This window comes from Pyxicephalus adspersus, chromosome 7 (genome assembly GCF_032062135.1).
Source record: "Pyxicephalus adspersus chromosome 7, UCB_Pads_2.0, whole genome shotgun sequence".
Lineage (NCBI taxonomy): Eukaryota > Metazoa > Chordata > Amphibia > Anura > Pyxicephalidae > Pyxicephalus > Pyxicephalus adspersus.
Window position 1 is genome coordinate 50,458,047 of NC_092864.1, and position 13,782 is coordinate 50,471,828.

At 34.9% G+C, this 13,782-nt stretch overlaps 1 protein-coding gene and 1 long non-coding RNA gene across 5 annotated transcripts in view; one reads left to right on the forward strand and one right to left on the reverse strand.

Moving 5' to 3' along the window:
- Positions 1-9,231, reverse strand: part of LOC140335630 (uncharacterized) — a 51,994-nt gene extending 42,763 nt beyond the window's left edge. The window contains exons 1-2 of the long non-coding RNA XR_011921739.1: positions 9,177-9,231; positions 1,256-1,306 (exon numbers count right to left, since the gene is read on the reverse strand). This is a non-coding gene — a long non-coding RNA (uncharacterized lncRNA). The remainder of the gene's footprint in view (positions 1-1,255; positions 1,307-9,176) is intronic.
- Positions 1-13,782, forward strand: part of OSBPL6 (oxysterol binding protein like 6) — a 116,578-nt gene that overhangs the window by 62,912 nt on the left and 39,884 nt on the right. For 3 of the 4 annotated variants that reach the window (XM_072418390.1, XM_072418392.1, XM_072418391.1), the window contains 6 exons: positions 642-695; positions 858-971; positions 1,471-1,641; positions 4,772-4,904; positions 6,025-6,128; positions 11,714-11,806. In XM_072418390.1, the coding sequence (XP_072274491.1) occupies positions 642-695; positions 858-971; positions 1,471-1,641; positions 4,772-4,904; positions 6,025-6,128; positions 11,714-11,806 (669 nt within the window). The remainder of the gene's footprint in view (positions 1-641; positions 696-857; positions 972-1,470; positions 1,642-4,771; positions 4,905-6,024; positions 6,129-11,713; positions 11,807-13,782) is intronic. The other variant, XM_072418393.1, reaches the window with a different exon arrangement.

The window sequence follows — 13,782 nt, forward strand, 5'->3', positions numbered from 1 at the left end:
CATACCTATATTAAATCATGAGAATACTTCAAAATGTATAGTTTTATACCAGTGAAAAAATGGACAGGACAAGCACTGAAGTTTTTACTAATGGAAATGTTGAAGTAGTTAACTGCTGCTGTTGTGTAATATTTATTGCAATCAGTTTAGTATTATATAATCATTTAGTCTGCATATTCTTTTCTGCCAAGAAGGACTTTGTTATGGAATGATTTAATATAGGCAATCTTTAAGTCTTAGACATACAACATACATGCCTACAAAGACCACAGCAGTCGGCACTCTTGAACAGAAAGGTTGAATGCACTTTTTTTCCCTAGCAAACAGTCATTGCAAAGTGACTATTACTGTGATTACTGTCAGTGGTGACTTTATAGCAATTAAACTAATATTTACAAGATCAAGGCTTTCTTGATATACAGGCAGAAGCAATGACAGTACTCTTTTTCTGAGATCTGCAAAGCTAAAATTGACAATTTTTTCTATATTCCTAATGTCTAGGAGGAGTGTTTGTAATTTCTGTTGTTGTGGATTAACAAGCAGTTAGAATTGTTTTGCCCGTAACCCTTAAGGATATGTCTGTTTTGTTGTGTTTTAATGTTTTGTTAGATTGTGTCTAATAAAATATATTTTTATTACAGAGATTTTTTGTCCTAGAAAATGGAATATTGAAATATTCAAAGTCACCCATCGATGTAAGTACACCAGTGTTTGGTTTAGACATTCTTCTTAACATCCATAATAGTGATGTAATGCCATTTATATTATTGACTGATCTAAATAAAACACATTTGGTAGGTTTTGTGTTAATGGTCAAGATCATATTATGCCTATTGGGTTTTATGATTTTCCTGTAGACTCAGAAAGGAAAAGTACATGGAAGTATTGATGTTGGCTTGTCTGTCATGTCTATCAAGAAGAAGGCACGGAGGATAGACCTGGACACAGAGGAGAACATCTACCATCTTAAGGTTGGTTTGCTGGATAGATAAAGCTTTCTTGTGTATGTCCACAATATTTTGATTATTAGAATTGATTTTCTGATCTGTTGACCCCATCATGTTTACCTGCATTTGTAGCTTTCTTACATCATCTATCATAACTTTAAGTTGTATCTCAATTTGAAAAAAAAATAAAAGCCAGTGTATTATTGTAAGCAGCTTATAATATATATTATAGCAAATCTTTCCACCCATAGCACTAGAAAATTGTTTGGTGGAAGATAAGTGGTTGCTGAGTAAAAACACCTGCTTACCTTTCACTGTTGGTTCCACTTTTGTTTTCCTGTCACAATCTCCCTTCAGATCTGAAAACAGTAAAGAAAGTAAAGCTGCTAAATAACTAAAGTTTTCTTGTTCTGTCCAGAAACAAGACCTTCATACAGTAAACTCTTTAGTACATTATATAAAAACATTCTTCATTTTGACTATGTTGACATAGTTGACTATGTTGATATTTTCTTCTCTGTAGGTAAAATCTCAGGATACTTTTGATGCATGGGTGTCGAAGCTAAGGCATCACCGACTTTACCGCCAAAATGAAATTGTGCGATCACCAAGAGATGCCAGCTTTCATATGTTTCCATCAACATCAACTACTGAGTCCTCACCAGCAGCTAACATTACAGTGCCAGAGGGAAAGGTATGGGAACTTTATTTAGCAATATTAAACTGTTTAATCCTGTGATTTCTGTTAATTTTATCTTCCAAATATAGTGTCTTCAGTGCATCTTTCTTCTGGTCGTCTTGCCTGCCAATTATATTGTGACTTTAGTGTGCCTTTTTTCTCAATCTGTTTTCTAAATACCATTTTTCACCTATTTTCCATTATTGTTGTGACTACCTTGAAGGCTTGTCAAGAAGGTGTCTCCTACTTATAGCAAACCTTTAGATCAATAACCACAACTCATGATTTAATCTAGTTATTTTTTTCCAAGAATATCTTCTGTCTCAGGTACATCACCTGCAACTGACCTTTATTTTATCTACTTTCTGTTCATTATGGGAGACTGCTTTGCCCAGGGTTGCCATTATATTTACTTCTTATGTAGAACAGTCTTATGCCAGAGCCCAAATATTCCAACAAACCTGTTGCTGGAATCTGCTAGCAGGAACTCACATGAGTAAATGCCTAGGAAATTGACAACATGATCTTTATTTAATTGAGGGACCAGAAAATCTAAACATGATAACTATCTGCCATGGGATCTTAAAATAATTGGTTTCTACAACCACAAAAAAATTGAAAGACTTAGCTTCCTTAAAACCAAAGGTAATGTGGACATGGCTGGTGGCCTTATATAGTAATACATTTTCTCTGATAAGCTACAAAACTAAAAGTGTGGTCTAAAACACCACGGTATAGATTTATAGACCTTTTTTTGAAACAAATTTATTTTCTGGTGCAGAGATGGATGTGCATAAAAACAAAATAAAAAAAGTTTTTTTATGGCACTTTCATAAACAGTCTTTTACACTTTTTTGTTTGTAGCCTGTGTTTCTGATATTTTTTCTGTGTCTTGGTTTCCTTTTGCATTCTGAAGATCACTGAGGCGGCATCAACAGCGTGAGAGACTGGAAGTAACATGATTTATGTCACTGGGAACATTTACAAAGGGTTACATGAAAATGTCAGTACAATGTTGACAGATCAGTGAATTCTTTGTAAATAAATATGCTTGGCGTGTTGGCATAAGCGGTGACCCAAGAGGAATATGATACAAGAGCATTCTTGTGTGCTCAGAATATCTCTTAAGATCATATATTCCTATTATTATTTTGTAAATGCATTACAGCAAAATAAAATCCAAGCATGATTTAATGTAGAGGCTGCAGCAGTTAGTGATTAGGTTGTAGTTTACCATTACACTGGCCCTTTCTGGAGGTGGCATGATTTAAGTTTGGTGGCTCAAAAGAGCAGAACGTTTGTTCCCAACAGCGAAGCACCGGTTTAAAACTATGTTGGATGATAAAAAAGGTTGCAAGGTTTGTGGATAAATTACTGCACAGGTTCAGTTTTAGATCTAACAGGTACTAGAGGAACCAAAGTTAGCAGTGGTAAAAGAATGAATATTACCAATTAGAGTTCCAAAAAAAAAAAAAAAAGTTTTCAGATCATTTTTGGCAGGTGACTGGAATGGTGTACATAATTATTTGCAGGGGTGTAGTTTATAAACTGTCAGAAGTCAAAGAAGATGACTTTTTGACTTTTTTGTCACAATTTAGGCAAAGACCTGTGGTATTACCTTATTAGCAGCAGAAGAAATACCCTAATTCCCAGTGTTCTAACCAAAATTTGTGCCAAAATTTGTGCTTGCCTCCTTGTGTTATCAGGAGGGTGAAGTATCATTTCAGCGACAATCCTCTGATGTCCACTGGACATCTTTATGCAGCTTATGTTTATACACTTTTGTGTTTTGTAATTTTCAAATCATTGAAAAATAGGCAATAGTTTTCACAAAATGTAGAATGGACAATTAGTCCGCTGGGTTTTTCAGTTTGAAGCTGACACATATATTAGGCCATTCTGTTCTTATGTGCTGTCAATCCTGAGTTTCATTATTAGAAGACGGAGTGTTCAAATTGTGTTATATTAATAATCCTTCTTGGGTTATATTAGGATAGAGGTTTTGACTTTTTTAGTAACTGCCTCACAAGAATGACTCATGCTGGAAATACATTTTTGAATTATAAAGGGGCCACTTTTTCTAAACATTCAATGTAAAGCCTTTGGGCAAAATATTGCATTACTGACTAAATAAACACCGTAAAAGTAACTTTCATGCTAGTCTCCTCTTTTTAGGTGGACTTGTAGCATGTATTTGTATCAAAGAGAAAATGCATGAGTGGCCTGTTGTAGGTGCCCATAAATCAACAGATTTGCTGGGAGAGCAGATCTTAAATTATTTGGCCAGTGGCATAAGAACAGCGGCTGGAGCTGTCGCAGCAGAAGCAGAGATTAGAGAGCATTTATTGCCAATTCTGGTTTTCATATTTGAAACAAATGTCTCTCCTGTCTCCTGTGCTATTTACTAACCATAGAAAAACTCATGCTGCAAAATCTTCCATATTGCTTTTATGGAACACAATGACATTAATGACAATAATGACATTGCTTTATTTGGGGTTCCATTTTAAGAGCCTACTAAACATACTTTACCTCTAAACACTTTTAAAATACTCACTTACATAGACTTCACTTTACCTGCTAAAAACTTTAAATTCTCTTCCATCAATGTCCTGCTTACAGATCTGAACTTTCTAAAACAAAAACGGTTCATATTTTGCCATTCCACTGCAGAAAAAGGGGAGCACTTTTTTGAAGATTTCTTAGGTAGAAAATGCTGAAAACCTTTCACAAGTACACAGACATTGCTATGTATAGTGAATTTATTTATAGTGTTGATTCCAAAATGAACCAATGACTGTTCTTTTTTTACCTCCACTCTTAAATTTTCTAAATATTTTTCATAAAAATGTATTTAATTTTCTTTTGCTAACTTGAACCTTTAGAGTATTGGGGATTCCATAGAACAAGATTCCACTGTACTGGTAGAGTGAGAGTGGGGAGACGGACTGTTGGTTATCACTGATTTAGAATGAGAAATCTTATGAGCAATGAGAACTCATCAAACATCAACAAAAGTATAATCTCTTGTTTAAACTGAAATGTTCACAAAATTCCTGAGTATCTGGGTAAATAAAACAGCTATGGTTTAACTCAAAATGTATTTAAAAATATTGTTACAGTTTCATCTTCGCTCATTTTCCAGGGTCCACAGAATAACTTCACGTGGCAGTCTCCCATCCCATGCAGCAACAGCCTCCCAGCCACATGTACCACCGGTCAGAGCAAAGTTGTGGCATGGCTACAGGGCTCAGAGGAGATGGATAAATGTGCAGAGGGTAGGCTGTGTTTTTTTTAAATTAATTTTCATGTTGAAATAATGAAACCCCATATTATATCAGCAAATGCTAAAATAATTTTTAAATAATTTTTTTTCTAGTTTTGGATTGATGGAAAAGAAGGTTGCTTACACAAAATGTAAAAATAAAAATTTACTTGTATTTTCTTTTGTATTTCTGGGACAGGTAAAGAAGAAAAACATCCCTGCAAAAGGGGACAAATAAATTATTAAAAATCTGACAAATGTTCTACCTCTTACTATTTCCGAAACTAGGAATAAAAAGTTTCACCTTAAGGGGCTCTGCACATGCATGAAAGTCAGTTTTAAGCATGTTGCATATTATGTACATACATTTCTAACTTTAGACATTTTCAGGCCAAGTTGGGCTCACTGTAAATTGGCTTGTGCTATATATGTTCTGATGGTAACTTCTATTTGATGTGTCTTTTAGTGGTATAAATACATTTCTTTTGGCTATGTTTTTACTTTATTGGAAGATTCAGCTATTCAGAGACATAAATTTGCATGTTTTGGATTTTCAAACTGGCAAAAATATATGATTTGTATATGCTGATATATAAATGACAAGTAATCATATATTGTCCTAAAGAAGGTAAAATATTTGAGTATTATTATGTTTTAAAATTTGAATCATTTAGCCTGGTATTGAGGCTAGACATAGACAATCATTTAAAAACCTCCTTCCTGTTATTTCCATAACACTGAGAAATGTATATGGATGGCTGGGGATTCACAGTGAGAGCCAGCTGAATATTAAGCAAGAGTAGACATTGTCTGGAATAATGATGGTATTGATTTGCCTATCTATAGCACAGGATGGCCTTGTGGAAACACTCTTAAAGACTCCAGAAGATTGTCATGGGAGAACCTGGGTGATTCAGCAAACCAGGAATGAATTTTTAAAACCTAATTTGGTACTTGCAAACGTTTTCAATCCTAGACCTAATCTATTTCAGGTTTGGTGGATCACCCAGGTTCTCCTACCCTTTATATCTTCTCGTTCTCCCGTCTTGGAAAGCTTTAGTAAGTCAGGTCCATCGTGTTGGCCTTATAATATATTCTACTTGTTTCTAATATTGTTTTTTTACTTTTGCTAGATTTGGCCCAATGTCAATCTAATCTGATCGAGCTTAGCAAACTACTTCATAATCTGGAACTGCTGCAAAGGACTCAGTCTGCACCAAATTTCATTGACATGCAGGTACTGTCATGATTACGCCTGTGAATGCCAGATTTGCTGCTATATAAACGAGACTCTTTGAATTCTTTTGTCCCTAGGAACAATTGTAAAAATACAAAAAAGTAAAGTTCTCTTTTATTAGCTAATTATGGAGGATATTTTGTGGCTTTCAAGATGGTTTACGTTACTTTTCCCCTCAGTTTATTCCTAAAGTGTTGTTAAGGCTTAGTCTACACGGACCTTTTCCCCAGCATTTAACCTGAGGCTTGAAAAGCCCATGTTTAAAATTCCCATGCATTCCACTGGGCTAATCTACACCGGAACGTTTCCTTGAGGAACGTTTATAAGCATTATCTATAATGTTGCTTGCAACTTTTAAAAATGTCCGTGTAGACGCAGCCTTAAGTTTAAAGGTATAATCTACTCTGCCAACAAAAAAATCATTATTTACTAACACTCTGCTACCAAAACAATACAAAGAAATTTGGCTGAATACTTTTTATCACAATTTTATCATGAAAAAGGCAAAGATCCTTGGCGCACTACTTAGAAAACTTCAAGATTAAAAAGTTGCTGAAAGAATAAAACTACCTCCAAAGTTTTTCTCATGGGTTATATGCCAATATTCATAAGAAGTTTGACAACTTTTTCATTAGGTTTGTATGGAGTAGGTCGGTTTACAACCTCTTGTCAACTGAACAGAAATGGAGGGAAAATCTTCCAAAAGGATCAACAGTTTCAGTGACATCTGTCTAAGAAATGATGAAGTGCTACACAGTGTGAAATGTATAACTATATATAGACAATGTAGTCAGAAGGTTACTGTGTTAACACTTTATAGTAATCTATATTTTCTCTCTCTCTCTTTTTTTTTCTTTTATACACATAAGTGACAAGACATGCCACAATGTCAGTATTGATTTTTTAATTTATGTGTGATACAATGTATGTACTGTACAAAACATCATAATAAGAGGTAGCTGCTGAATAGCAATACGGTTATTCTGATGACTCAGGTCTGTCAAATACAATTGTAAAACTGTAATTCCCATCATAAAAAAAACCATGTTGTAGGCTTGGCTGTGAATTGTTGCAGAATGCAGGATGGTTGATGTAAGAGTTAGCTGCATTCTATTATCTTTTTTTTATACTAACATTCTTATACTAGCAAGAAAGTTGTTGAGCAACATAAAACTTAAAATCAAAGGTATATCAGTTTAAACAACATAAAAACATAGGTTTGCATTTACAAGAACATTTACTCCTATTTATACTAAGATACACTTACAGTGTACTTTGTTTAAGATCAAATTTACTTTTTTGTGTTGTGGAATAGACATGACAAAATATTGTTTTGGTTGGGACATGGTACATTGTTTATTTTAGATTTGGAAAAAAAAAATGACAAATACTAATCATAGTTTTCTGTTTTTCTATTTGCAAATTTTGTTTTCCAATGGAACTGTCTACAATAATATTTATTATAAATTTTATTTCTTATTATCTATTTATATGTGCAGACTTAACACACTTCTATACAGAGTCCATAGACCTGTCACGAACTGTCCCTTAAGGTGCGTACACACTTCCAATTTTTATCGTTCCAATCGAACGACGAACGATCGATTGGGCAAAAAATTGTTCATAAAAAAGTAACCAACTACGCCGACGAACGAGGAAAGTCGCTGGAAACGAACGACCGGACTGACGGATCGGATTGGACGACGATCGTTGAACATCGTTCTATCTATTGTGTGTACAATATCTACGAACGATCGTGTCGTTAACTCTATGTGCAGGATCGGTGCTATACGATCGTTCGTATATATCGTGCATGAACGTTCGTCGTTCGTTTTCCAACGATAATAATTGGAAGTGTGTACGTAGCTTTAGGCTGGGTCTCCATGGACGTTTTTTAAAAACGCATGAACGTTCCTATTGCATTTATATGCACTTTTATGCACTTTTATTAGCGTTTTAAAGCTTGTTTTTAAAATGCTGGAAAACGCCTATGCCGAATTTTCCGCGCTTTTAACTAATTTGCATATTAGGTGCTCAAAAACGTGGGAAACCATGGGAAAACCTCCCAATGAAATCAATGGTTTACCAATTTTAATCAATTGCGTTTACCAGTGATTTCCCATGTTTTTGGGCGTTTTCCAGCGTTAACCCAGCGTTTTAATTTTTTAAACATTGCAAGCATCATTTAAGATAAATGTCATAAACGTGCCTCAAGGAAATGTCGATGTAGATTATGTATGTGTAGATTATCCTATTGTAATGCATGGGGACTTTAAACATGGGCTTTTTAAAGCCTCAGGTTAAACTGGAGAAACAGTCCTAGTCCCTTGTAGACTAAACCTTACAGTCACAGCCTGATGTCCCTACTATAGTCAAAGTTTATTATCCTTATATCCTAATGCCCTAATATGGTTGTAGTTGAATGTTAACATAGTTTAAGGTCAGTTTGGGGGAATATTCAGCTTTTAGTTTTTTCTTGGGAAATTGGAGTGCCTGAAAAAAAAAAAACGGGAGGACACAAACATTCAATACAAGTTCAAATTCCACTGGGACCCTAGTATTTTTAAGATGCTAAGTGCATGTCACATTTCCACCAATTATTAATAATATTAATAATAATATTATCCTAATATCAAGTATTTATGCTTCATAATGCTAAGTAAAACTAGAGGAAACTGGGCTAATTTTCATACATGTGTATATGGTTGTAAGTATTGGTATGGTCCCACTATAATATATGCAGCAGAGGTCATCGCGCTATTAGTTTTTATTTTTCCTTTTAAAATACTACATTTGAGAATCCCCTGATATTGTCCTCACATAACAGTGCATCCAAAAATGTAGTACAGGATTAATGCAGCCATTTGGTTGTCCTTTTGCTAGATAGATAGGTGCTTTATTTTATATGCTATACTTATGGTGGCTACACACCCTAATGACTTCTCAAAATGGCCTTGTTTTTTGCCATTGGATATAGTCACAGATAACTTTTACTACACATTTATGAATATGGCACACCTAAAAATGAATGCTGAACTTCAGCCTTACCTCTAGTCCCAAGGTACATTAGAAGTAGAAAATCAAACATAGAACCTCTTTTCCTGAAAAGAGAACATACAGAATTATCTAGCCATTTCCAACTTAGCATCGTTGTCCCTAAAGTTCCAGTATCAGACATTTCCGTTCTTTCTATCCTGAAAACTTAGCATTAAATGTGAGTGTTACCCAGGGCAGCCTAAATGCAAATACAGCCTGCATAGAAAGGGCCACACCTCTGACATCAAGCCAATGAGAAATATAAATATTGTTATAACTCCTTCCTCGAGACCCAGCTCACTGCTTGTATCAGGACTGGGAGCTCTTGAAAGGAATACTTAATATTTCTGTGATATTTCCAAGAAGCTATCATATGTAGAGTACCCCAATGGGCCCCTCTGACCAGCCATGGTCTTCCTTTTTTAGAGCAGTAAAGATACCCAGTAATGACCTCACTGGCTTTAAAATAAAGTAAGCAAAAAGAGCAGGTTTCCTTGCTTTGAAAAAAGCTTCTCTCACTTATTATTGTGCAGATGATGGGAAATTTACAAAATAAAAAATCCCAATCAATGCACTAGAATATTGGCATTAAAAAAAATGTGCTTACTCCGTGCCAAAATCCTAAAATCCGAAAGAGTAGGGTGCTTGGAGCAGTCTTCCAGCAGAGAGGTAGAAAGTCTGTCAACAGTAAGTGAGTTAAAGCTTGGGACGAACCTAGATCTGTACTCGCACAATAGAATTAAAGGGAACACAAATAAAAAATGGCAGACTCAGTGAAACACTTTGTCTTTTTCTGCTATCACACTTAAGTGTTGTTTCCAGACGATCCTTTATATTTATGTTAAACCATTCTCCCTATATCCCATTCTTTCTTCTTAGATATTCATCAGCAGTTTTGATGATTAATGTGCTAAGATCTATACAAATGTATTCCCTTTTTCACATCTATTTTCTCAGCTAAGCATAGCATACAGCAGATCATGTGTAATTGTGTCAGCTTCATGGTGACCTGTGTCTATTACCTGTGGTCATTGTGGCCTTCTAGCACTATAGTAAGCACTATAGTAAATAGTTTTTTGTATGATTACTCATTTTATTCCTGATGGAAAGTCCAGACAATCCTTGCTGTGTTTTAATTATCAAGTATGATCCAAGGACAGTTGAAAATGACAAAATCCATGCTCAAATGATTTTTGCTCAAGTTAAACCACCTTGATTATTAGAATTTTGTATATTAAATGCTCTAAATATTGTACTTCCTAATTTTTTATTATTACATTTTTAATAGGTGTTCTAATTGATTAATTTGTTCTGGCCATTATCATTCCTTCACACCAGTTATCATACAGCAGACCAGGATGTCTGTTTGGGTGTGGTAAAGTTTTGATTCAGGCACATTGTGAGGGTATGATTGTTGTTTTGTAGCTTCCCATTATATCTTTGTCTAAAAACAGCTAAACTGAACAAATTAGGCAAAAAGTGAAATGAAGGAAGCACAACTATGTGTTAACCCATGCAACCAAAACACAACCTGCAATTAATCCATGTTGTTCGTTTTATATGGTTTATGTACTGCTTTTATGTTCTAACAAATATTCTAATCGCAGCTATGTTTTTGTGGATCCATCAAGAGAACCTGTCAGGAGAGAAATATGGGAAGTGTGCTTATTTATTTTTAAAGGTAATCTTCTGGAACTGTCATCCACATCCCTCCTTCAATACCTAATATTAAACTCTGCTAAATACAATGATCTAATACATCTAGGGGCAATGCTTCACCTGTCACTTATATTTCTATCCATTGAGTTCTAGGCTTTTCACAGTTTTGCCAGCATCTTTGGCTGCTTCACTTTTGCTGTAAAGGGGACAGGAAGAGGCATTGCAGTTACTTTAGGTGCTGCAGTATATTACATGCACAGCTTGTAATAAAATACTACATCTAACTATGTATTAATACAGCTGCATTGGCTTGTGTCTTTTATATCAGTCTGAAAATCAGCTTTCAAAAATGAACAGGAAAAGCAAGTCTAACTTTAAGCAGGGATATGGATGGCGCCCCCTGAAGTTTGGATCTTTAAAAACAAGTTAACTTTGGTAGCACCTATGCTTCTATTCTGAGAGGTTCATTTTAAGGTACACAGACAATTCTACATTGATTAGGCCATGCTGATAAATCAGGCCGGACATGCACATCTACTGGACCGCACTTATTTTGCAAACTCCTCTAAACTCTCTACCACTTTATATTTGCCTATTTAATAGAGCAGCGTTGTGATTGGATAAAATGCTATATGTCTAATAAAGATGCTGAATATTAGCACTAATCTTATATCATCACTCTCACTCTATACTAATTGTGTAATGACATTAGATTTGTAAAAAGCCTTTGCCCTATGCATGGGTACCTTTGTATACTGCACCGAGTAAATGTGGGTGCTTGTGTGCAACTGTTGACTAATATTGTACCTTGTCATGTCTTGTCTTTGCTTCCTGCTTAATGTCTGAAATTTATTGTCTTTCTGTTGCTTTTGATGCTTTGTGCAATTTAGGCTAACTGTGTAGATATGTCAAAGAAAGACAAGCGCACGGCGAGGAGGTGGAGGACAAAAAGTGTCAGCAAAGATGCAAAAATACAACTTCAGGTACAACTTTAATCCCTAATCCATTACAACTGTTTGAGTCTGCCCTTAATACTTACACCAAGAAACTTTAAAGGATAGCTGTACTGTTAATACTCAAAAGTATATATTCTGTTTGATTGACCCAGGGACACCTGTGTGAATATGACTTACTTCTGCAAGAGCTCACATCACAGGTCTGGGTCATTTTAAACATTGGTTTGTTTCTATTTAGCCTGTCTGGGCTGTCTTTGATTGATTGTCATTTTTTTTAAGGAAGCCGTAATAATTACAATGCTCTACTGCACATATATATTACCTAGAGAAATGGTCACAAAGTGTTGGAGGAAGGAAAACCTACATGCATATCACCCCCATCCCCATCTCATTTGCTTCCAGACAGCCAGTTGTGGAAATAAAATGCATATCTAAAGGATCTAAGGCGTGTTTCTCTTCTATACACTGTTCAATATAGACTAAAGGTGATTGTAAACAGTTTGAATAAGAACAAAGCTAGATTAAAGCTATGTACAGGCACTAAACCCAGGATCTGTACAGCAGTCCCCTGCAGTCACATACTGCTTCATCCTGCTGGATGATTGAACAACCGACAGTCATTGACTTCTGTTTCTTATAGGAAGGATGCAGTGGGACAGCTCCCACTCATCCTCCTCCCTCTGCTCTTCATAGAATGAACTTCACTATCTGTGTGATCAATAATGATCATTTCCTGCTACAATTATTGTAAAGATGTACAAAGAAGCTCTCAAATGGCAGGGAATGAAAAGCACAAAGTAATGGCTTATATTGGCAAAGTTGTTTTCTCTCTCTCTCTCATATATATATATAAATAATTATTAAATTATTATATATATATAAATTATGTATATATATATATATATATATATATATATATATATATATATACAGTTATCCTTTAAATATTTTAAAAGATCAGGGTGTCTGGACCCATATCCTGGATGAAGGACAGATTTAGAGGTTTTATCAAATACACAATCTAATGACACACTACAGCATGTGACTTTTGTGTATTTGAACCTGGATTTTGGGTCTAGAATTGGGATTATTTGAGTGTAACCTATTGAGTCTAATCATAGGAATGCAGTCCTGTCAGCATTAAGGTAAGGAAACTAACAAGGGAAACCCCTATTGCCTAAAACTTGATCCAACTCATTTTGTTTCTACACACAAAGCAAAGTTTCATCCCACATGTTCTTCAGGTGTGATTTTGCAATAATTGTAGCATTTTTCAATCGGTTGACAGGATCTCTTGGAATTCTTTTTCCCCAGGTTATTGAATTGGCTCTTTGCCTTTAACCTCGTTTTACTTAAAATTAAAAGCCTATTACATTAATCTTGTAGACAATTCTGTAATATACTACACTTAATTTATGGTAAGAAACGTGCATCATTTCAGGGGAAAAGATTGTTTAGTTACAACAGTGAGAAGTGTGAATATAGAACAGTTACTCTTACTTAGCACTCATTTTAGAAACTCCCAGTGACATCAGTCTCCCAGTGACATCAGTGGGAGCGGAAGGAGCAACGGGAAATTTAAATAATTTTGTATCGGATTCAATACAAAATGGATTTCCTATAGGGTGGGATAAAATTTACAGATTAAGCCCATGTGATTTTAATTTTCCCATTTTAAATAAATGTTTTAAAAATAACACACAATAGATTTTTACATCTACAAAAATATTATTGGCAGTTCTGTTGATTACTAATTTGAATGTTAGGTGAATTTTGTGCCCTGGGTTTATACTTGAGAAAGAGCACTTTCCTCAAATTAAAATAAGTAGCTAGATTTAAATTCAGATTGGTTTATAATTGAGTATATACAGTATGTGTGCTGACTGAATAGGTTACTTCTTGAGAATGTTCCTTTTTTACTTTTATCTTATTCTAAGCTTTGCTTTAAAGTTCACATCCTGAACAAACAGGAGGGCAATGCAGCATTACACTATTTCCTCCCT